The sequence below is a fragment of the Ranitomeya imitator genome, chromosome 3 (genome assembly GCF_032444005.1).
Source record: "Ranitomeya imitator isolate aRanImi1 chromosome 3, aRanImi1.pri, whole genome shotgun sequence".
NCBI classification, from domain to species: Eukaryota; Metazoa; Chordata; class Amphibia; order Anura; family Dendrobatidae; genus Ranitomeya; species Ranitomeya imitator.
In genome coordinates, this window is record NC_091284.1 from 826,441,527 (window position 1) to 826,467,050 (window position 25,524).

A 25,524-nucleotide genomic window follows, 5' to 3' on the forward strand; every position below is an offset into this window, starting at 1 on the left:
ATGGGCATAAAAGGAGATAAACTCATGGTGCGGCCGCCATCTTCCCCCGACCTCAACCCTATAGAGAACCTTTGGAGAATCATCAAGCACAAGATCTATGAGGGTGGGAGGCCGATCACATCAAACAGCGGCTCTGGGAGGGAAGAAATACGAGCAGAAACTCTCCAAAAACTCACAAGTTCCATGGAGGCAAGAATTGTGAAGGAGACATCAAAGAAGGGGTCCGATGTTAACATGAAACTTGGCTGTTAGGAGGTTTTGGAGTTAAATAGTTGTTTTGTTCAGTGAATGTGACCTCCTAATGCTGCAAATTCCACAAATGAGACTTTTCAGTTCTTTAAAACATCAAATGTTTAGAAATTCTACTGTGCCTAATAATTTGGAGCAGTGCATTGTGGGGTTTTATTAATTTTGGAGATTATACTGTTATCATTGGGAGGTTTCTTCAATAAAATTCGACGTATAATCTAACGGGTGATGACCTTTATTAGACTGACTGTCATTTGCACCGACCCTTTAGGAAAATCCGAGAAAAATGTCATCTGCATAATAATTTGGAACACGGTGTAGTAATGGATAGGTGTCAGTGGGCTTGAAGTCACCTGACAATACAACGGTGACATTAACCCCTCACTACCCCGCTTGCCACTGCTACAGGGCAAGTGGGAAGAGTCAGGCAAAGCGCCATAATTGGTGCATCTAATAGATGTGCCTTTTCTGGGCAGCTGCGGGCTGCCATATTTAGGCTGAGGTGGGGGGGGGGGGGGCGATATCCATGGCCCCTTTCCAGCCTGAGAATACCAGCCCCCAGCTGTGAGCTTGAGCAAGGCTGGTTGTTAAATAAAGGGGGGGGGGGGATCCACGCTGTTTTTTTAAAATGTATTTCAATATTTAAAAAAAAATAAATAAATAAGTGTGGGGACCCCTCTATTTATCCTTGCTAATGTTGACAGCTGAGCGTCACGGCTTTTTATTATTTATTTATAGCGCAGGTGGCGGGTGATGAATACTCCCATCAGCCGCTCCTGTTCTCAGGGGTAGGCTGATGGGAGTAATAGTCCTGTTGTCTACTCTCGCTGTTCTCACTTGAATACAACTCTCATCATTCTCCGCTGCTCGTGCTGATCGCCGTCACAGCAGGGGAGAATGATCAGAGTCGTCTCCAGCACCCGGCGCCGGGGAACAGCGCGAATAGAACCGCTGCTTCCCTGGCGCCGATGCGTGTCACATGAATGATGTCCCAGTGTGACATCCGGGACGTTTTGTGGACCGTGCTGCTGATAAGCAATGGACATGTAAGCGTGTTTTACCCACGGACACACGGCCTGTGGACACTCACTGCTGTGCACAGACCCATTCACCTGAAGGTGTCTCCGGCAGGTGAGAAAACCGTCACACCACAAGTACCGGACACCTGGAGGTATGAGAGCCCTCAGTGTTACTCCGCAGGTGACAGGCACAGACAGTAAGGAGTTAACTGCTGCCAGCCCGAGGATTTCCTGTCTCCTCGGTAACAAGGAACGTTTCTGTGTCATCTGCGGGGGAAGTGTTTCCGTGCTGCACTTCTTGTGCCCTGCCAGTACTGTCCCCCATGTGGTGAGAAGGTGACTGTGGGGTTTGTACAGGGAGCATCAGGGGGGTCTGGTGATATTGGGGGTCTCACCTCTGTGCTTGTCTGCCCCCTCAGATGCTGCCTGTCAGAGGGGGGACCCTGCTGAGGTCCACGGCTGCTGTCTGCAGGTAAGAGCCCTTCCGTCCTGTCTCAGCTGCTGTGGCACTATAAGTCTCAGCATGCACATACAGGGGAGACACAGATTGTGGTGATTTACACGTTTCAAGCTGAAAGACATTTTGCTTTTTTGTAAGTCGCCTTCATAATAAATGATGGCACAGCCGTGTAACATAATGAAGGGGGTCCGTGTGCGCGGGGTGGTACTGTGGGTGCAGGCCGGTACTATGGGGGTCTGTGGGTGCAGGCCGGTACTATGGGGGGACGTGGGTGCAGGGCGGTGCTATGGGGGGACGTGGGTGCAGGGTGGTACTATGGGGGGATGTGGGTGCAGAGCGGTACTATGGGGGTCCGTGGGTGCAGGGCGGTGCTATGGGGGTCCGTGTGCGCGGGGCGGTGCTATGGGGGGATGTGGGTGCAGGGAGGTACTGTGGGGGGACGTGGGTGCGGAGCGGTACTGTGGGGGGACGTGGGTGCGGAGCGGTACTGTGGGGGGATGTGTGCGCGGGGCGGTACTGTGGGGGTCCGTGGGTGGAGGGCGGTACTGTGGGGGTCCGTGGTCGCGGGGCGGTACTATGGGGGGACGCGTCCGCGATGCCGTATTATCTATGTCATTATTTCTGATGTATTCATTATCCAGGACTGCCGGATTAACCCCTTCACACAGCGGCCATTCCCAGAGCCATATTTTTTTTTTTCCCGTCCCTATCACCATATGACATCTTGTTTTTTTCAGGACGAGTTGTACTTTTGAATGACATTATTCATTTAACCGTATAGCAAACTGGAAAGCAGGAAGATAATTCCAAGTGCATTGAAATTGCCAAAAAAAGTGCAATTCCACAATTTGTTTTTAGGGTTTTTCTCTTTGCCGTGTTCACTTTATAGGAAATCTGACCTGGCACTATGATTCTCCGGGTCAGTATGAGTACGTAGATAACAAACATGCATAGGGGGGGGGGGGGGGGTTAAGTGGTAAAAAAAAATCACAAAATGCAATAAAAAAAAACAAAAACACCTTTTTCTTGTGTTGCCATTTTCCGTGTCCCTTAATGGTTTTATTCTTCAGGATCAGGGCTTATATTTTGTGCCATGAGCCAACGTTTTTACTGTTGCCATTTTGGGGTAGATACGATATTTTCATAGCTCAGATTAATTTATTTGATAGATTGATAGTTCGGACGTTTCTGAATCCAGTGATGCCAAATATGTGTATTTTTTATTTTCTTAATTGTTTTTATTTTTAATGCGGTGATTTAAACATTTTTTTTTATTTATATTTTTTATTTATAATTTATATTTAAAAAAAAAACATTTTTAGTTTTACTTTTTACTGTATTTTATAGTGTCGGGGACTTGAAGCTGCAATCGTCTGATCGCTTGTGCTATCCATTGCAGTTCTTCAGTGGCTTGTGATAGTATTCACCCCCTTGGCTTTTTACTTTTTTTTTTTTTTTTTTAAAATTAGAGCCTGTGTGTCAAAATCTTCGTGTGTGATGCATCATCAGTAAATAGTCCTAAGGCCGGGATCACACATATGCGAGATACGGCCGAGTCTCGCAGGTGAAAACCCAGCTCTGGCGCCGACGCTGCGGAGCGTGCAGCCGCACAGCAATACATGGAGCTGCACGCTCCGCTCCGGAGTGTTGGCGCCAGAGCTTGTTTTCACCTGCGAGAAGACTCGGCCGTATCTCGCGTATGTGTGATCCCGGCCTAAGTGTGTGAAGAGAGAAAAATATAGGCAAAAATTAAATGGTATGGGATAAAATAAAGACTATGTGCATATGTATTCACCCCTTTTGTGATGAAGCCTCTAAAAATTTCTGGTTCAAGCAATTCCCTCCATAAGTCCCATGCTTAGCGACAGGACGTCCCCCTGTGTGCGATCTAATGTCGCACGTCTGTGAGGATATACACTTTACCTTTTATGAAAGGCCACAGAGGCTGCAACACCATAAACCCCTTAACGACCAGAGGTATTTCTTATTTTGCATTTTCATTTTTCGCTCCCCTCCTTCCCAGAGCCATAACTTTTTTATTTTTCCATCAATGTGGCCATGTGAGGGCTTGTTTTTTTGCGGGACGAGTTGTACTTTTGAACAACACCATTGGTTTTAACATATCGTCTACTGGAAAATGGGGAAAAAATTATGAAAACGATGAATGATAAAAACAATGAAATTGCAAAAAAAAAGTGCAATTCCACAGTTTTTTTTTTTACCATGTTGCCTAAATGCTAAAACTGACCAACGATTATGATTCTCCAGGTCATTACGAGTTCATAGACACCAAACATGTGTAGGTTCTTTTTTATTTAAGTGGTGAAAAAAAAAAAGCGCCAAATTTTAAGAAATAAAAATTGCACCATTTTCCGATACCCGTAGTGTCTCCATTTTTCGTGATCTCGGGTTGGGTGAGGTCTTATTTTTTGTGTGCTGAGCTCATGTGTTTATTGATGCTATACTGGTGCAGATACGATCTTTTGATCACCCGTCATTGCATTTTAATGCAATTTTGCGGCAACCAAAAAAAAAAATGTAATTCTGGCATTTTGTCTTTTTTTCTCGTTACGCCGTTTAGCGATCAGGTTAATTCTTTTTTTTTTTTTTACTGATAGATCACGCGATTCTGAACGCGGTGATACCAAATATGTGTATGCTTCTTTTTTTTTTATTGTTTTATTTTGAATGGGGGAACGGGGGGTGATTTGAACTTTTATATATTTTTTTTAAAAACTTTTTTTTTTTTTACTTTTGGCATGCTTCAATGCTCTCCATGGGAGACTAGAAGCTGCAGTACTTTGATCAGCTCTGTGTATACAGACGATGATCAGATCGCCTGCATGTAGCAGAATTGCTCACTTGCTATGAGTGCCGACCACCCGGTGGCGCTCATAGCAATCTGGCTATGACGACCATAGAGGTCTGCTGGAGACCTCTGGTTGTCATGCCAACCAATCGGTGATCCGCGATCACGTGACAGAGTCACCAATGGGCACGATTTCCGGAAGCGCGAGTCAAATGCCACTGTCGGGATCGAAAGCGACATTTAACTAGTTAACAGCCACGGATGGATCACAATTCCACCACTAACCAAACCACAACATTAAGACAAATGAGATATCCAAGCAAGTCAGCGACAAAGTTGTTGAGAAGTACAAACCAGGGTTGGGTTATTAAAAAAAAAAAAAATCCCAAACTCTGATGATCTCCGGAGCGCCATCAAATCCATTACCATCGCATGGAATAACATGGCACCACAACAAACCTGCCAAGAGAGGATCATCAACGAAAACTCTCAGCCCGGGCAAGGTGGACATTAATCAGAGAGGCAGCACAGACCGGATTATCTGTCCATACGACCACAATAAGCCCTACACTCCATAGAGGTGGAGTTTATGGAAAAGTGGGCAGAAAAAAAGCCTTTACTTGCGCACAGAAATTCTAAGGCTCGTTTTAAGTTTGCCAAAAGACATGTGTGAGACTCCCCTAAATGTAAGGAAAAAGGTGCTGTGGTCAGATGAGTCTAAAATGGAACTTTTTGGTCACCAAGGTAAACGCTATATCTGGTACCAAACTAACACAGCTCATCACCCCAAAAACACCATCCCCACAGTGAAATATGGTGGTGGCATCATGCTGTGAGGATGTTTTTTTGGCAGCAGAGACAGAGAAAATGGTCCGAGTTAAGGGGGTGATGGATGGTATGACATACAGGGATATTCTTGAGCAAAACCTGTTTCCGTCTGTCAGTGATATGACACTGGGACGGAGGTTCACCTTCCAACAAGACAATCACCCGTAGCAAACTGCTAAAACAACACTCCAGAGGTGTAAGGGGAAAAGTGTAAATGTGTTAAGAAATAAAAATAATGGCGCCATTTTCCGAGACCCGTAGCGTCTCGATTTTTCATGATCTGGGGCTGAGTGAGGGCTTATTTTTTGCGTGCCGAGCTGCCGCTTTTGATAATACAATTTTGATGTACAAATAATCTTTTGATCGCCCGTTATTGTATTTTATTGCAATGTTGCAGCGACCAAAAAAAAAAAAGTTTTGGCGATTTTATTTTTTCTCGTTACAGCGTTTACTGATCGGATTAATTCTTTATATATATTGATTGGGTGATTTTGAACTCAGCGATATCAAATACCGTATGTGTATTTTTTTATTTTGAATGGAGCAAAAGTGGGATGATTTTTAATTTTTCACTTCAATAGTTTCCATGGAAGACTAGAAGCTGCGATCATCCGATGGCTTGTGCTACACACGGAGCTCCAGCCCTGCTACGTGTAGCGGAATTGATCATCTGCTGTCACTGCGAACACTTGTTTCTTTTTCCATGACTGACTGTAGTTTTTATTGGTATCTCCTTTGATACATATGAGGTTTTGTTAACTTTTTTTTTTTTTTTTGTGACCAAAAAATGAAAATTCTGGTGTTTTAAATGGATCTTATTTTCTTTTTTTTTTTTTAACAAAATTTACTTTGTGGATTCATTTTTCATAGATGGTGATTTTACAGACACGACGATCCATGATAGTTATTTTTTTTTTTTCATTTACCAATTTTTAGATTGGGGGGGGGAAAGAGGCTGATTTGAACTTTATTTTGCAAAAATTATGTTAAATAAAATATTACATTTGACTTTTTTTTTTTCTTTAATTTTATTTTTTATGTACTGCAGTAAAATAATGGTCTCAGCCTCTGGGCTTCATAGGAGATCACTATATCCAGCGATCCGGTAGACAGGGACCAGTAATAAACCGCCTCTGCCTTCAATGTGTGCAGTCTGGCAGAGGCGGTTTATTACTATGCCCTGCCTTGCTGGTAGAATAAAAACGCCTACATTTCCCAGTATGTGACATATTCTAAACATCTTCTTCATTTTGGACACTGCTTGGTGCCCGATCCCCTCCTAGGATCCGCGGTAATCTATGGGGGGCACCCAGCAGTCCGTGCTTCATTACATGGTGCCGCTGAAATACCAGATAATCGCTTCTGTTCTAGAACTTTTATTACAGGTGATAGAATCTCATATTGATGTTTTCTCTGCAGCAGAATTACAGGACACAGTTGGCCCCAGAGCTGTAATCCCGGTGAGTAGACCTGAGCTATGAAAAAGGAGATCCCTTCAGACCGCTGCGGGAAACGCATTTTTTATATGGAATTTTGGGAGTAATTTTTTCGTTCCTGAAGCAGTTTTTCAAGAGTTCTTCAACCGTTTTTATTTTTTTGCAGCCTTTAAATTGGACAGTGCTTACTTGGAAGCGGATTACATCAGCAGCTGCTTCCCAGAAATTACATTCTCTCTTTTTTTTTTTTTAACCTCCAATCAGGATTTAGATTTTAAAACGCAGAAAAAAAAAAAATAACTAAAAAAAAACTTAACATAGGACTTGCAAGCTGGATTTTATGAGTGGAATTTCTGGATGAAAATTCCATACTGAAAAAAAAAAAAGCCTGCAGTGATAAAACCTAATTTTTATGCTTTTTTTTATATATCTGTAGATTTTCACACTGTATCCACTTTAAAAAGCATTTCAAATACTGAATATTTGTTATTCCTAAAAAATACATTTTTTTTTGCAAGATTTTCTTTTGATGACGTTTTGTAATCTGCATACATGGCAGTGTCAAGTAGAAAAACTAAAAAAAAAAACTTCTACAAAACCTCGTACAAAAAAGATTTATCTTAGTAGGTACATTAGTTTATTCCACCTAAAAAAAAAAAAAAAAAAACTTCAGTGGTCAAATTTCAAAGCTTTTTATTTTTCCCAAGCGGAAATGATTCAAGAGGTAACTTTTTCCATACAGGAAAAAAAGCGTTGAAAAAAAACAATCATGAAATTGCTGTGTTTTTTTTTTTCTTTTTTTTCTCTTTCGTCTCCTACTTTTATATCTGTCAACAGAAAAGATAAAAAAAAAGTTCTGATGAATTATCAGTATTTCTTTTACAATAATTATAAGGATTTATTTCACGTCTTCTCTGAGAAGAGAAAATTGAGACAGAAGATTTCTGATGTGTCTCTTCGGGAGGACGATATTCTGTCCCGGGGAACGTCGCTGATCCTTCTCCTCTTACCGTGCAGGTGTCCAGGTAGAAGACAGAAGATCCTACAGGTCACAACCCACTCACGGCATCGGCCGCTACAGGTTCCTGTTACCCCCCGAAGTGGTGAGGACACGATATACTGGGAGATGATCTATACAGATGGTCCGTGTAGTGCAGGGACCCCTGTGCTTCTCTATGGTCAGAAACGCTGTTTGCATCTTTTATTCTTTAGGACCAAAAGAAAAAAGGCAAGTTGTTAAAAAAGGAGATTAAACAAGGCACAGAGTATGAATACGGGGTGTTAAACTTCCAAGTGTCCGGACACAACATGCTCTATGTGGAACATTTCGCCCAGTACATGCATAATTTCTTCAACCAGATGTCCATTAAAGTAGAGGAAAGGTGAGATCTACTGATCCTGTATTATACCCCAGAGCTGCACTCACTATTCTGCTGGTGCAGTCACTGTGTATATACATTACATTACTGATCCTGAGTTACATCCTGTATTATACTCCAGAGCTGCACTCACTATTCTGCTGGTGCAATCACTGTGTACATACATTACATTACTGATCCTCAGTTACATCCTGTATTATACTCCAGAGCTGCACTCACTATTCTGCTGGTGCAGTCACTGTGTACATACATTACATTACTGATCCTGAGTTACATCCTGTATTATACCCCAGAGCTGCACTCACTATTCTGCTGGTGCAGTCACTGTGTACATACATTACATTACTGATCCTGAGTTACATCCTGTATTATACCCCAGAGCTGCACTCACTATTCTGCTGGTGCAGTCACTGTGTACATACATTACATTACTGATCCTGAGTTACATCCTGTATTATACTCCAGAGTTGCACTCACTATTCTGCTGGTGCAGTCACTGTGTACATACATTACATTACTGATCCTGAGTTACATCCTGTATTATACTCCAGAGCTGCACTCACTATTCTGCTGGTGCAGTCACTGTGTACATACATTACATTACTGATCCTGAGTTACATCCTGTATTATACCCCAGAGCTGCACTCACTATTCTGCTGGTGCAGTCACTGTGTACACACATTACATTACTGATCCTGAGTTACATCCTGTATTATACCCCAGAGCTGCACTCACTATTCTGCTGGTGCAGTCACTGTGTACACACATTACATTACTGATCCTGAGTTACATCCTGTATTATACTCCAGAGCTGCACTCACTATTCTGCTGGTGCAGTCACTGTGTACACACATTACATTACTGATCCTGAGTTACATCCTGTATTATACCCCAGAGCTGCACTCACTATTCTGCTGGTGCAGTCACTGTGTACATACGTTACATTACTGATCCTGAGTTACATCCTGTATTATACCCCAGAGCTGCACTCACTATTCTGCTGGTGCAGTCACTATGTACATACATTACATTACTGATCCTGAGTAACATCCTGTATTATACCCCAGAGCTGCACTCACTATTCTGCTGGTGCAGTCACCTTGTACATACATTACTGATCCTGAGTTACATCCTGTATTATACCCCAGAGCTGCACTCACTATTCTGCTGGTGCAGTCACTGTGTACATACATTACTGATCCTGAGTTACATCCTGTATTATACCCCAGAGCTGCACTCACTATTCTGCTGGTGCAGTCACTGTGTACATGCATTATATTTCTGATCCTGAGTTACATCCTGTATTATACTCCAGAGCTGCACTCACTATTCTGCTGGTGCAGTCACTGTGTACATACATTACATTACTGATCCTGAGTTACATCCTGTATTATACCCCAGAGCTGCACTCACTATTCTGCTGGTGCAGTCACTGTGTACATACATTACATTACTGATCCTGAGTTACATCCTGTATTATACCCCAGAGCTGCACTCACTATTCTGCTGGTGCAGTCACTGTGTACATACATTACTGATCCTGAGTTACCTCCTGTATTATACCCCAGAGCTGCACTCACTATTCTGCTGGTGCAGTCACTGTGTACATACATTATATTTCTGATCCTGAGTTACATCCTGTATTATACCCCAGAGCTGCACTCACTATTCTGCTGGTGCAGTCAGTGTGTACATACATTACATTACTGATCCTGAGTTACATCCTGTATTATACCCCAGAGCTGCATTCACTATCCTGCTGGTGCAGTCACTGTGTACACACATTACATTACTGATCCTGAGTTACATCCTGTATTATACCCCAGAGCTGCACTCACTATTCTGCTGGTGCAGTCACTGTGTACATACATTACATTACTGATCCTGAGTTACATCCTGTATTATACTCCAGAGCTGCACTCACTATTCTGCTGGTGCAGTCACTGTGTACACACATTACATTACTGATCCTGAGTTACATCCTGTATTATACCCCAGAGCTGCACTCACTATTCTGCTGGTGCAGTCACTGTGTACATACATTACTGATCCTGAGTTACATCCTGTATTATACCCCAGAGCTGCACTCACTATTCTGCTGGTGCAGTCACTGTGTACATGCATTATATTTCTGATCCTGAGTTACATCCTGTATTATACTCCAGAGCTGCACTCACTATTCTGCTGGTGCAGTCACCTTGTACATACATTACTGATCCTGAGTTACATCCTGTATTATACCCCAGAGCTGCACTCACTATTCTGCTGGTGCAGTCACTGTGTACATACATTACTGATCCTGAGTTACATCCTGTATTATACCCCAGAGCTGCACTCACTATTCTGCTGGTGCAGTCACTGTGTACATGCATTATATTTCTGATCCTGAGTTACATCCTGTATTATACTCCAGAGCTGCACTCACTATTCTGCTGGTGCAGTCACTGTGTACATTCATTACATTACTGATCCTCAGTTACATCCTGTATTATACTCCAGAGCTGCACTCACTATTCTGCTGGTGCAGTCACTGTGTACATACATTACATTACTGATCCTGAGTTACATCCTGTATTATACTCCAGAGCTGCACTCACTATTCTGCTGGTGCAGTCACTGTGTACATACATTACATTACTGATCCTGAGTTACATCCTGTATTATACCCCAGAGCTGCACTCACTATTCTGCTGGTGCAGTCACTGTGTACATACATTACATTACTGATCCTGAGTTACATCCTGTATTATACCCCAGAGCTGCACTCGCTATTCTGCTGGTGCAGTCACTGTGTACATACATTACTGATCCTGAGTTACATCCTGTATTATACCCCAGAGCTGCACTCACTATTCTGCTGGTGCAGTCACTGTGTACATGCATTATATTTCTGATCCTGAGTTACATCCTGTATTATACTCCAGAGCTGCACTCACTATTCTGCTGGTGCAGTCACTGTGTACATACATTACATTACTGATCCTGAGTTACATCCTGTATTATACCCCAGAGCTGCACTCACTATTCTGCTGGTGCAGTCACTGTGTACATACATTACATTACTGATCCTGAGTTACATCCTGTATTATACCCCAGAGCTGCACTCTCTATTCTGCTGGTGCAGTCACTGTGTACATACATTACTGATCCTGAGTTACCTCCTGTATTATACCCCAGAGCTGCACTCACTATTCTGCTGGTGCAGTCACTGTGTACATACATTACATTACTGATCCTGAGTTACATCCTGTATTATACCCCAGAGCTGCACTCACTATTCTGCTGGTGCAGTCACTGTGTACATACATTACTGATCCTGAGTTACCTCCTGTATTATACCCCAGAGCTGCACTCACTATTCTGCTGGTGCAGTCACTGTGTACATACATTACATTACTGATCCTGAGTTACATCCTGTATTATACCCCAGAGCTGCACTCACTATCCTGCTGGTGCAGTCACTGTGTACACACATTACATTACTGATCCTGAGTTACATCCTGTATTATACCCCAGAGCTGCACTCACTATTCTGCTGGTGCAGTCACTGTGTACATGCATTATATTTCTGATCCTGAGTTACATCCTGTATTATACTCCAGAGCTGCACTCACTATTCTGCTGGTGCAGTCACCTTGTACATACATTACTGATCCTGAGTTACATCCTGTATTATACCCCAGAGCTGCACTCACTATTCTGCTGGTGCAGTCACTGTGTACATACATTACTGATCCTGAGTTACATCCTGTATTATACCCCAGAGCTGCACTCACTATTCTGCTGGTGCAGTCACTGTGTACATGCATTATATTTCTGATCCTGAGTTACATCCTGTATTATACTCCAGAGCTGCACTCACTATTCTGCTGGTGCAGTCACTGTGTACATTCATTACATTACTGATCCTCAGTTACATCCTGTATTATACTCCAGAGCTGCACTCACTATTCTGCTGGTGCAGTCACTGTGTACATACATTACATTACTGATCCTGAGTTACATCCTGTATTATACTCCAGAGCTGCACTCACTATTCTGCTGGTGCAGTCACTGTGTACATACATTACATTACTGATCCTGAGTTACATCCTGTATTATACCCCAGAGCTGCACTCACTATTCTGCTGGTGCAGTCACTGTGTACATACATTACATTACTGATCCTGAGTTACATCCTGTATTATACCCCAGAGCTGCACTCACTATTCTGCTGGTGCAGTCACTATGTACATACATTACATTACTGATCCTGAGTAACATCCTGTATTATACCCCAGAGCTGCACTCACTATTCTGCTGGTGCAGTCACCTTGTACATACATTACTGATCCTGAGTTACATCCTGTATTATACCCCAGAGCTGCACTCGCTATTCTGCTGGTGCAGTCACTGTGTACATACATTACTGATCCTGAGTTACATCCTGTATTATACCCCAGAGCTGCACTCACTATTCTGCTGGTGCAGTCACTGTGTACATGCATTATATTTCTGATCCTGAGTTACATCCTGTATTATACTCCAGAGCTGCACTCACTATTCTGCTGGTGCAGTCACTGTGTACATACATTACATTACTGATCCTGAGTTACATCCTGTATTATACCCCAGAGCTGCACTCACTATTCTGCTGGTGCAGTCACTGTGTACATACATTACATTACTGATCCTGAGTTACATCCTGTATTATACCCCAGAGCTGCACTCACTATTCTGCTGGTGCAGTCACTGTGTACATACATTACATTACTGATCCTGAGTTACATCCTGTATTATACCCCAGAGCTGCACTCACTATTCTGCTGGTGCAGTCACTGTGTACATACATTACTGATCCTGAGTTACCTCCTGTATTATACCCCAGAGCTGCACTCACTATTCTGCTGGTGCAGTCACTGTGTACATACATTACATTACTGATCCTGAGTTACATCCTGTATTATACCCCAGAGCTGCACTCACTATCCTGCTGGTGCAGTCACTGTGTACACACATTACACTACTGATCCTGAGTTACATCCTGTATTATACCCCAGAGCTGCACTCACTATTCTGCTGGTGCAGTCACTGTGTACATACATTACATTACTGATCCTGAGTTACATCCTGTATTATACTCCAGAGCTGCACTCACTATTCTGCTGGTGCAGTCACTGTGTACACACATTACATTACTGATCCTGAGTTACATCCTGTATTATACCCCAGAGCTGCACTCACTATTCTGCTGGTGCAGTCACCTTGTACATACATTACTGATCCTGAGTTACATCCTGTATTATACCCCAGAGCTGCACTCACTATTCTGCTGGTGCAGTCACTGTGTACATACATTACTGATCCTGAGTTACATCCTGTATTATACCCCAGAGCTGCACTCACTATTCTGCTGGTGCAGTCACTGTGTACATGCATTATATTTCTGATCCTGAGTTACATCCTGTATTATACTCCAGAGCTGCACTCACTATTCTGCTGGTGCAGTCACTGTGTACATACATTACATTACTGATCCTGAGTTACATCCTGTATTATACCCCAGAGCTGCACTCACTATTCTGCTGGTGCAGTCACTGTGTACATACATTACATTACTGATCCTGAGTTACCTCCTGTATTATACCCCAGAGCTGCACTCACTATTCTGCTGGTGCAGTCACTGTGTACATACATTACTGATCCTGAGTTACCTCCTGTATTATACCCCAGAGCTGCACTCAGTATTCTGCTGGTGCAGTCACTGTGTACATACATTACTGATCCTGAGTTACATCCTGTATTATACCCCAGAGCTGCACTCAGTATTCTGCTGGTGCAGTCACTGTGTACATGCATTATATTTCTGATCCTGAGTTACATCCTGTATTATACTCCAGAGCTGCACTCACTATTCTGCTGGTGCAGTCACTGTGTACATACATTACATTACTGATCCTGAGTTACATCCTGTATTATACCCCAGAGCTGCACTCACTATTCTGCTGGTGCAGTCACTGTGTACATACATTACATTACTGATCCTGAGTTACCTCCTGTATTATACCCCAGAGCTGCACTCACTATTCTGCTGGTGCAGTCACTGTGTACATACATTACTGATCCTGAGTTACCTCCTGTATTATACCCCAGAGCTGCACTCAGTATTCTGCTGGTGCAGTCACTGTGTACATACATTACTGATCCTGAGTTACATCCTGTATTATACTCCAGAGCTGCACTCACTATTCTGCTGGTGCAGTCACTGTGCACATACATTACATTACTGATCCTGAGTTACATCCTGCATTATACTCCAGAGCTGCACTCACTATTCTGCTGGTGCAGTCACTGTGTACATACATTACATTACTGATCCTGAGTTACATCCTGTATTATACTCCAGAGCTGCACTCGCTATTCTGCTGGTGCAGTCACTGTGTACATACATTACTGATCCTGAGTTACATCCTGCATTATACTCCAGAGCTGCACTCACTATTCTGCTGGTGCAGTCACTGTGTACATACATTACTGATCCTGAGTTACCTCCTGTATTATACCCCAGAGCTGCACTCACTATTCTGCTGGTGCAGTCACTGTGTACATACATTACTGATCCTGAGTTACATCCTGCATTATACTCCAGAGCTGCACTCACTATTCTGCTGGTGCAGTCACTGTGTACATACATTACTGATCCTGAGTTACATCCTGTATTATACCCCAGAGCTGCACTCACTATTCTGCTGGTGCAGTCACTGTGTACATACATTACATTACTGATCCTGAGTTACATCCTGTATTATACTCCAGAGCTGCACTCACTATTCTGCTGGTGCAGTCACTGTGTACATACATTACATTGCTGATCCTGAGTTACATCCTGTATTATCCTCCAGAGCTGCACTCACTATTCTGCTGGTGCAGTCACTATGTACATACATTACATTACTGATCCCGAGTTACATCCTGTATTATACCCCAGAGCTGCACTCACTATTCTGCTGGTGCAGTCACTGTGTACATACATTACATTACTGATCCTGAGTTACATCCTGTATTATCCTCCAGAGCTGCACTCACTATTCTGCTGGTGCAGTCACTGTGTACATACATTACATTACTGATCCTGAGTTACATCCTGTATTATACCCCAGAGCTGCACTCACTATTCTGCTGGTGCAGTCACTGTGTACATACATTACATTACTGATCCTGAGTTACCTCCTGTATTATACCCCAGAGCTGCACTCACTATTCTGCTGGTGCAGTCACTGTGTACATACATTACATTACTGATCCTGAGTTACATCCTGTATTATACTCCAGAGCTGCACTCACTATTCTGCTGGTGAGTGTAGTTTTTCCTACATTCCCTGCCTGCCCTGTACAGGTAATAATCTATAGGGCAGTATCAGATTTCAGCTGTGGAGCTCGCAGTGTTGTGAATGCAGCCGCTCCCTTGTGTTATTGTACATCTGACCCTTTCCTTACAGTTACGGTAAACCAACCAAAACGAAGGAAATGCTGCTGTTACCGGACGTGGGGAACAAGATGTTCGTGGACTCGGTGCTGACCGTCCATGAGCGGATCGTCCAGGTCAGTGGAACTTGCCGTATTTACATCTATTGATGATGTAAGGAGCATGGATACAAGCCTCCAATAAATCCATCAGCCTCATCCTGCCGCAGGTACACGATGGCGGGCGGTGACCGCTGCGGCCGATCCTCTCACCTCCTGCTTATTTTTCAGGTTAGCGGAGTAAGCGCCATCATGGCTCCCATTATCGTAGAAGTGTTCACCATGAACCAGCCTGAAGGGGTTAACTTATTGGTGAAGGAGGTAAGAAATATGATTGGTCATTATGGGAGGTAGGACATGTGCGATTGGTCACTACGGAATGTACCAGATACGTAATTGGTCGTTATGGGAGAAAACACGTGATTGGTCGCTATGTTACGTAAGCGCTGTGTGATTGATTTCTATGATTTTATGTTATAAATCTTTTCCTGTTTCTACACATTCTACACTTAGTTGTTAATTGTCTTCTCTGCAGCACACGGACACCGATTACCTGGAGAGATTCAAGGCAAGACCAGATCTGGACAACCTGCGAGCGTCAATAAACTGACGAGTCCTCCATCTGCCCAATACCGGAGCGACCGATGGAGGAAGTGTACCATCACCATGTGCCAGCGGGCAGGAAGTCAGAAGATAACGAAAAGATATAAAATAACAAAAATAAAAATTGTCTTTTTTAATTCTTTGGGTGATTTGTGTCCTTTATAATATTATTATAGTAGTTATATTCTTGTACATAGGGGCAGTATTATAGTAGTTATATTCTTGTACATAGGAGCAGTATTATAGTACATATATATTTGTACATAGGGGCAGTATTATAGTAGTTATATTCTTGTACATAGGGGCAGTATTATAGTAGTTATATTCTTGTACATAGGGGCAGTATTATAGTAGTTATATTCTTGTACATAGGGGCAGTATTATAGTAGTTATATTCTTGTACATAGGGGCAGTATTATAGTAGATATATTCTTGTACATAGGGGTAGTATTATAGTAGTTATATTCTTGTACATAGGGGCAGTATTATAGTAGTTATATTCTTGTACATAGGAGCAGTATTATAGTAGTTATATTCTTGTACATAGGAGCAGTATTATAGTAGTTATATTCTTGTATATAGGAGCAGTATTATAGTAGTTATATTCTTGTAAATAGGGGCAGTATTATAGTAGTTATATTCTTGTACAGAGGAGCAGTATTATAGTAGTTATATTCTTGTACATAGGGGCAGTATTATAGTAGTTATATTCTTGTACATAGGAGCAGTATTATAGTAGTTATATTCTTGTACATAGGGGCAGTATTATAGTAGTTATATTCTTGTACATAGGAGCAGTATTATAGTAGTTATATTCTTGTACATAGGGGCAGTATTATAGTAGATATATTCTTGTACATAGGGGCAGTATTATAGTAGTTATATTCTTGTACATAGGGGCAGTATTATAGTAGATATATTCTTGTACATAGGGGCAGTATTATAGTAGTTATATTCTTGTACATAGGGGCAGTATTATAGTAGTTATATTCTTGTACATAGGAGCAGTATTATAGTAGTTATGTTCTTGTACATAGGAGCAGTATTATAGTAGTTATATTCTTGTATATAGGAGCAGTATTATAGTAGTTATATTCTTGTACATAGGGGCAGTATTATAGTAGTTATATTCTTGTACATGGGAGCAGTATTATAGTAGTTATATTCTTGTACATGGGAGCAGTATTATAGTAGTTATATTCTTGTACATGGGAGCAGTATTATAGTAGTTATATTCTTGTACATAGGGGCAGTATTATAGTAGTTATATTCTTGTACATAAGAGCAGTATTATAGTAGTTATATTCTTGTACATGGGAGCAGTATTATAGTAGTTATATTCTTGTACATAGGGGCAGTATTATAGTAGTTATATTCTTGTACATAGGAGCAGTATTGTAGTTATATTCTTGTACATAGGGGCAGTATTATAGTAGTTATATTCTTGTATATAGGAGCAGTATTATATTAGTTATATTCTTTACATAGGGGCAGTATTATAGTAGTTATATTCTTGCACATAGGAGCAGTATTTTTCCTATCGCCACGACAGCACCCACAACGAGAGAGGGGATCCGCCCACCTTCCGGACAGGAACCTACAGGTTAAAAAGGGGCGGTCCCCCTCGCCCTCCAGTTTGGGTTCCTGTCCGGACGGCGGGAGCCTACAGGTCTCGTTCACCTACCCGGGTCCGCCAAGCCTCTGTGCGGTGTCCAGGTGAGAACGGCAGAGTCGGGGGCCCGGAAGCAGCGTCGGGGGAAGTCCTGTGTCCAGCTTCCCCCCTCGTCTGGCAAGGAGCGGCTGAACGTCGGAGTGGCGTTCCCAGGGGAAGGCACGCCGCCCTGGGTCGTCCACACGCGCGCGACGTTGCGGGAGCAGATCGGCGCTTATGACCCGGAAGTGATCTAACGACTTCCGGAGGAGGCCGGGAGGAGGAGCGCGGGACCTTTGAAAAGAAGGCAGCGCTTGGTGAGTGGTGTGCGGCAACATGTCTTCCACAGGAGACGCCGAACACCGAAAAGGAGAGCAGCAAAGGAGCAGCAGCAGATCTCAGAGTGGAGATGTGGCACGCGGGCAGCAGGATCCTGGCACGTCACATCGCACCTCACCCCCTCAGAAACCGGTACTCTAATTTCATCAGCAGTGGTGAGTGTTATATCTGAGCCACTGGCTGATACAACTGTCTTCTATACTATGTTTTGTTATAGGGGAAGAAGGTCTCAAAGTCCAAACATAAGCAGTGTGCGTTATGCACGGAGCCACTACCTGACACCTATGTAAAGAGATTATGTCAGACGTGTATATGCCGTACATTAGAGGAAGAGGCCCCCCTCCGTGTATCGGATTTGAGGGAAGTAATTAGGGAAGAAATAAAATCTTCTCTTAAATCTAAGCGGCATGAGAAGAGTAGTATGGAAATGGTATCCGATTCCAGCCCTTCGTTGCAAGAGGGCGAGTGCTCGGAGAGTTCATCACCATCCTCCTCAGATGAGGAAGGAAGGCCTTGCTTTGCCACAGATAATATGGAGACCTTAATTAAGGCAGTCCGTGCGACTATGGGTGTGGCTGAGAGTAAAGAGCCGAAAACAGCCCAGGAGATCATGTTCGCAGGGCTGAGCCAGAGAAGTCGCAAAGCTTTCCCGGTGGTAGATACCATTAAAGATCTGGTCAATCGGGAGTGGAACAAGCTGGATAAAGGGTTCTTACCTTCGGCCGCAAAAAGAAGGTACCCCTTTGAGGATGACACCTTATCCCAGTGGATGAAGATCCCTAAAATAGATGCAGCAGTAGCCTCTACCTCGAAAACAGGCTCGCTACCGTTAGAAGATGTAGGACTCCTTAAGGATCCTTCAGACAGGAAGGCTGACATGCTCCTTAAGAAGGTGTGGGAAGCATCATCTGGAGCCTTTAAGCCCGCAATCGCAGGCACCTGTACTGCAAGATCAGTTATGGTCTGGGTGACTCAGCTGGAGGAACAGCTTAAAGCAAAAATACCCAGGGATAAATTGTTAAACTCCTTGTCTCAGGTCAGGGAAGGAGCGGCTTATCTAGCGGATGCCTCGATTGATTCCCTGAAATTGGCTGCAAGATCGGCGGGTCTCTCAAATGCAGCCCGACGGGCACTTTGGCTAAAAACCTGGAAGGGGGATGCTCAGGCAAAAGCCAAATTGTGCTCCATTCCATGTAGGGGTGAGTACCTATTCGGCCCGGTGCTGGATGACATCCTTGCAAAGGCAGAAGACAGAAAGAAGGGATTTCCTAAAACGTTTAATCCCACTTTTAGGCATGCCTTCCGGAGACGCATGCCCTTCAGAAGATTCCAGTCAGACCAGCAGGGAACTAATCGCGACTGGGAAACATCGGATCAAAAGAAGAAAGGTGGATACTATAACATAGTAACATAGTAACATAGTTAGTAAGGCCGAAAAAAGACATTTGTCCATCCAGTTCAGCCTATATTCCATCATAATAAATCCCCAGATCTACGTCCTTCTGTATGATTCTCAATAGAGGGAAAGAAAAAGTTCTGACATCGTTTTTTTTTTTTTTTTCTGCTCTGTGTTCACTTTTTTTTTTTCCCCTAGACATTTGGGTGATTCTGGACACAGGTGTGGACATGGATATTCAGGGTCTGTGCTCTTCAATGGATAATCTCGTTGTAAATGTACAAAAAATTCAAGATACTATTGATCAGAAATCTATGTTAGAACCAAGAATTCCTATTCCTGATTTGTTTTTTGGAGATAGAACTAAGTTTCTAAGTTTCAAAAATAATTGTAAGCTATTTCTGGCCTTGAAACCTCTTTCTTCTGGTAATCCTATTCAACAGGTTTTGATTATTATTTCTTTTTTGCGCGGCGACCCTCAAGACTGGGCATTTTCTCTTGCGCCAGGAGACCCTGCATTGAGTAGTGTCAATGCGTTTTTCCTGGCGCTCGGATTGCTGTACGATGAGCCTAATTCAGTGGATCAGGCTGAGAAAAATTTGCTGGCTTTGTGCCAGGGTCAGGATGATATAGAAGTATATTGTCAGAAATTTAGGAAATGGTCAGTACTCACTCAGTGGAATGAATCTGCGCTGGCAGCTTTGTTCAGAAAGGGTCTCTCTGAGGCTCTTAAGGATGTCATGGTGGGATTTCCTATGCCTGCTGGTTTGAATGAGTCTTTGTCTTTGGCCATTCAGATCGGTCGACGCTTGCGCGAGCGTAAATCTGTGCACCATTTGGCGGTACTGCCTGAGGTTAAACCTGAGCCTATGCAGTGCGATAGGACTATGACCAGAGTTGAACGGCAAGAACACAGACGTCTGAATGGGCTGTGTTTCTACTGTGGTGATTCCACTCATGCTATTTCTGATTGTCCTAAGCGCACTAAGCGGTCCGCTAGGTCTGCCGTCATTGGTACTGTACAGTCCAAATTCCTTCTGTCCATTACCTTGATATGCTCTTTGTCGTCGTTTTCTGTCATGGCGTTTGTGGATTCGGGCGCTGCCCTGAATCTGATGGATTTGGATTATGCTAAACGTTGTGGGTTTTTCTTGGAGCCTTTGCGGTGTCCTATTCCATTGAGAGGAATTGATGCTACACCTTTGGCCAAGAATAAACCTCAATACTGGGCCCAGCTGACCATGTGCATGGCTCCTGCACATCAGGAAGTTATTCGCTTTCTGGTGTTGCATAATCTGCATGATGTGGTCGTGTTGGGGTTGCCATGGCTACAAACCCATAATCCAGTATTGGATTGGAACTCTATGTCGGTATCCAGCTGGGGTTGTCAGGGGGTACATGGTGATGTTCCATTTTTGTCGATTTCGTCATCCACCCCTTCTGAGGTCCCAGAGTTCTTGTCTGATTATCAGGATGTATTTGAAGAGCCCAAGTCCGATGCTCTACCTCCGCATAGGGATTGTGATTGTGCTATCAATTTGATTCCTGGTAGTAAATTCCCTAAAGGTCGATTATTTAATTTATCCGTGCCCGAACACGCCGCTATGCGCAGTTATGTGAAGGAATCCCTGGAGAAGGGACATAGTCGCCCATCGTCATCACCACTGGGAGCAGGGTTCTTCTTTGTAGCCAAGAAGGATGGTTCGCTGAGACCGTGTATTGATTACCGCCTTCTTAATAAGATCACTGTTAAATTTCAGTATCCCTTGCCATTGTTATCTGACTTGTTTGCTCGGATTAAGGGGGCTAGTTGGTTCACTAAGATAGATCTTCGTGGTGCGTATAATCTGGTGAGAATCAGGCAAGGAGATGAATGGAAAACTGCATTCAATACGCCCGAGGGTCATTTTGAGTATCTAGTGATGCCATTCGGACTTGCCAATGCTCCATCTGTGTTTCAGTCTTTTATGCATGACATCTTCCGTGAGTATCTGGATAAATTCCTGATTGTTTACTTGGATGACATTTTGATCTTCTCAGATGATTGGGAGTCTCATGTGAAGCAGGTCAGAATGGTTTTTCAGGTCCTGCGTGCTAACTCTTTGTTTGTGAAGGGATCAAAGTGTCTCTTCGGTGTGCAGAAAGTTTCATTTTTGGGGTTCATCTTTACCCCTTCTACTATCGAGATGGATCCAGTTAAGGTCCAAGCCATCCAGGATTGGACTCAGCCGACATCTCTGAAAAGTCTGCAGAAATTCCTGGGCTTTGCTAATTTTTATCGTCGCTTCATCTGTAATTTTTCTAGCATTGCCAAACCATTGACCGATTTGACCAAGAAGGGTGCTGATTTGGTTAATTGGTCTTCTGCTGCTGTGGAAGCTTTTCAGGAGTTGAAGCGTCGTTTTTGTTCTGCCCCTGTGTTGTGTCAGCCAGATGTTTCTCTTCCGTTCCAGGTCGAGGTTGATGCTTCTGAGATTGGAGCAGGGGCGGTTTTGTCACAGAGAGGTTCTGATTGCTCAGTGATGAAACCATGTGCTTTCTTTTCCAGGAAGTTTTCGCCCGCTGAGCGTAATTATGATGTGGGCAATCGAGAGTTGCTGGCCATGAAGTGGGCATTTGAGGAGTGGCGTCATTGGCTTGAAGGAGCTAAGCATCGCGTGGTGGTATTGACTGATCATAAGAACTTGACTTATCTCGAGTCTGCCAAGCGCTTGAATCCTAGACAGGCCCGTTGGTCGTTATTTTTTGCCCGCTTCGACTTTGTGATTTCGTACCTTCCGGGCTCTAAAAATGTGAAGGCGGATGCTCTGTCTAGGAGTTTTGTGCCCGACTCTCCGGGTTTATCTGAGCCAGCGGGTATCCTCAAGGAAGGAGTCATTGTGTCTGCCATCTCCCCTGATTTGCGGCGGGTGCTGCAAAAATTTCAGGCGAATAAACCTGATCGTTGTCCAGCAGAGAAACTGTTCGTCCCTGATAGGTGGACTAATAAACTTATCTCTGAACTTCATTGTTCGGTGTTGGCTGGTCATCCTGGAATCTTTGGTACCAGAGAGTTAGTGGCTAGATCCTTCTGGTGGCCATCTCTGTCACGGGATGTACGTACTTTTGTGCAGTCCTGTGGGATTTGTGCTAGGGCTAAGCCCTGCTGTTCTCGTGCCAGTGGGTTGCTTTTGCCCTTGCCGGTCCCAAAGAGGCCTTGGACACATATTTCGATGGATTTCATTTCTGACCTTCCCGTTTCTCAAAAGATTTCAGTCATTTGGGTGGTCTGTGATCGCTTTTCTAAAATGGTCCATCTGGTGCCCTTGGCTAAATTGCCTTCCTCCTCTGATTTGGTACCTTTGTTCTTTCAGCATGTGGTTCGGTTGCATGGCATTCCTGAGAATATTGTTTCTGACAGAGGTTCCCAGTTTGTTTCAAGGTTTTGGCGAGCCTTTTGTGGTAGGATGGGCATTGACCTATCCTTTTCCTCGGCTTTCCATCCTCAGACTAATGGCCAGACCGAACGAACCAATCAGACCTTGGAAACATATCTGAGATGTTTTGTTTCTGCAGACCAGGATGATTGGGTGTCCTTTTTGCCGTTGGCTGAGTTCGCCCTTAATAATCGGGCCAGCTCGGCTACCTTGGTTTCTCCATTTTTTTTGCAATTCTGGGTTCCATCCTCGTTTCTCTTCAGGACAGGTTGAGTCTTCGGACTGTCCTGGTGTGGATTCTGTGGTGGATAGGTTGCAGCAGATCTGGACTCAGGTAGTGGACAATTTGATCTTGTCCCAGGAGAAAGCTCAACTTTTCGCTAATCGCAGACGCCGTGTGGGTCCCCGACTTCGTGTTGGGGATCTGGTTTGGTTATCTTCTCGTCATATTCCTATGAAGGTTTCCTCTCCTAAATTTAAACCTCGTTTTATTGGTCCGTATAGGATTTCTGAGGTTCTCAATCCTGTGTCTTTTCGTTTGACCCTCCCAGACTCCTTTTCCATACATAATGTATTCCATAGGTCGTTGTTGCGGAGATACGTGGCACCTATGGTTCCATCTGTTGAGCCTCCTGCCCCGGTTTTGGTGGAGGGGGAATTGGAGTATATTGTGGAGAAGATTTTGGATTCTCGTGTTTCTAGACGGAAACTCCAGTATCTGGTTAAGTGGAAGGGTTATGCTCAGGAAGATAATTCCTGGGTTTTTGCCTCTGATGTTCATGCTTCCGATCTTGTTCGTGCCTTTCATGCGGCTCATCCTGGTCGGCCTGGGGGCTCTGGTGAGGGTTCGGTGACCCCTCCTCAAGGGGGGGGGTACTGTTGTGAATTCTGTGGCTGAATTCACTCCTGTGGTCACAAGTGGTACTGCAGCTTCTGAGCTTCCTCCCTCAGGTGTTCTGGTGAGCTCGTTAACTGCTTCATTACTTAACTCCGCCTGATGCTGCTATCCTTGCTCCTTGTCAATGTTTCAGTGTTGGATCTGAGCTTCTCCTGATTGTTCCTGTGACCTGCTGCTCTGTATAGCTAAGTGCTTTTTGCTTTTTTGTTGCTTTTTTTCTGTCCAGCTTGTCTTTTGTTTTGCTGGAAGCTCTGAGACGCAAAGGGTGTACCGCCGTGCCGTTAGTTCGGCACGGTGGTTTTTTTTTGCCCCCTTTGCGTGGTTTTGCTTTAGGGTTTTTTGTAGACTGCAAAGTTCGCTTTACTGTCCTCGCTCTGTCCTAGAATATCGGGCCCCACTTTGCTGAATCTATTTCATCCCTACGTTTTGTCTTTTCATCTTACTCACAGTCATTATATGTGGGGGGCTGCCTTTTCCTTTGGGGAATTTCTCTGGGGCAAGTCAGGCCTATTTTTCTATCTTCAGGCTAGCTAGTTTCTTAGGCTGTGCCGAGTTGCCTAGGTAGTTGTTAGGCGCAATCCACAGCCGCTTTTAGTTGTGTTTAGGATAGGATCAGGTGTGCAGTCTACAGAGTTTCCACGTCTCAGAGCTCGTTCTTGTATTTTTGGGTATTTGTCAGATCACTGTGTGCGCTCTGATCGCTAAGCACACTGTGTTTCTGGATTGCCTTCATAACACCTGTCATTAGCAAACATAACAGGTGCCATCCTGCTTTAGTAGTGCAAATGCTTTCTTTTTACTGTTAATTGCCTGTCTTACTACTTTGTTTAGCCACATTGGGTTTTTCCTATTTCTAGTCCTTTTATTCCCACAAGGTATAAACCGCTTACACTGCCTATTTAGGATGTCCTTAAACATAAGAACCCTTCATCTTTCTCAAGACGTAGACGTAATTACAGATAAAACTGATCTACCAGTAGGGGGAAGACTAAAGTTCTTCTCAGATAAATGGAAAAAGATTACTTCTAGTTCCTGGATAATGGGGGTGGTTGAGTCAGGATTAAAATTAGAATTTTTGAGAACTCCACCAAATCATTTTGTGATAACATCACTGGACGCTCCGGCCCAACAACAGGCCTTAGAATTAGAGATTCAACAATTGCTTACAAAGCGAGTTATTGAAGAGGTACCAAAACATCAGGAGAAGACGGGTTTTTATTCTCCGCTATTCTTAATCTCTAAACCTGATGGGTCCTTTAGGACTATCATAAATTTACGTAAATTGAATAAATATCTTCAGTACCACGCTTTTAAGATGGAATCCATTAAATCAACACCTAAGCTTTTGTTTCCTAGGTGCTACATGTTGGTCTTGGATCTAAAAGATGCGTACTACCATCTTCCAGTTCACAGAAATCACCAGCAATGCCTCAGGATGGCAGTATCGGTAAACCATCAGATTAAACATTTCCAATATTTGGCAATGCCCTTTGGTCTATCCATGGCACCTAGAATTTTTACTAAAGTTATCTCGGAAG

At 43.5% G+C, this 25,524-nt stretch overlaps 1 protein-coding gene across 3 annotated transcripts; it reads left to right on the forward strand.

Annotated features, from left to right (window-relative positions):
• Positions 1-1,407: 1,407 nt before the first annotated feature.
• MRPL48 (mitochondrial ribosomal protein L48) lies at positions 1,408-16,423 on the forward strand. 3 transcript variants are annotated; one of them, XM_069759432.1, is made up of 8 exons: positions 1,408-1,596; positions 1,688-1,740; positions 6,785-6,825; positions 7,819-7,904; positions 8,014-8,183; positions 15,659-15,761; positions 15,915-16,004; positions 16,219-16,423. In XM_069759432.1, the coding sequence occupies exons 1-8, from the start codon at positions 1,423-1,425 to the stop codon at positions 16,291-16,293; spliced, it is 792 nt and encodes a 263-aa protein (XP_069615533.1). In that variant the 5' UTR covers positions 1,408-1,422; the 3' UTR covers positions 16,294-16,423. The 3 variants fall into 3 exon arrangements, with proteins under 3 accessions (XP_069615533.1, XP_069615534.1, XP_069615535.1); XM_069759433.1 differs by having other exon boundaries at positions 6,788-6,825; XM_069759434.1 differs by having other exon boundaries at positions 1,589-1,615.
• Positions 16,424-25,524: the final 9,101 nt, after the last annotated feature.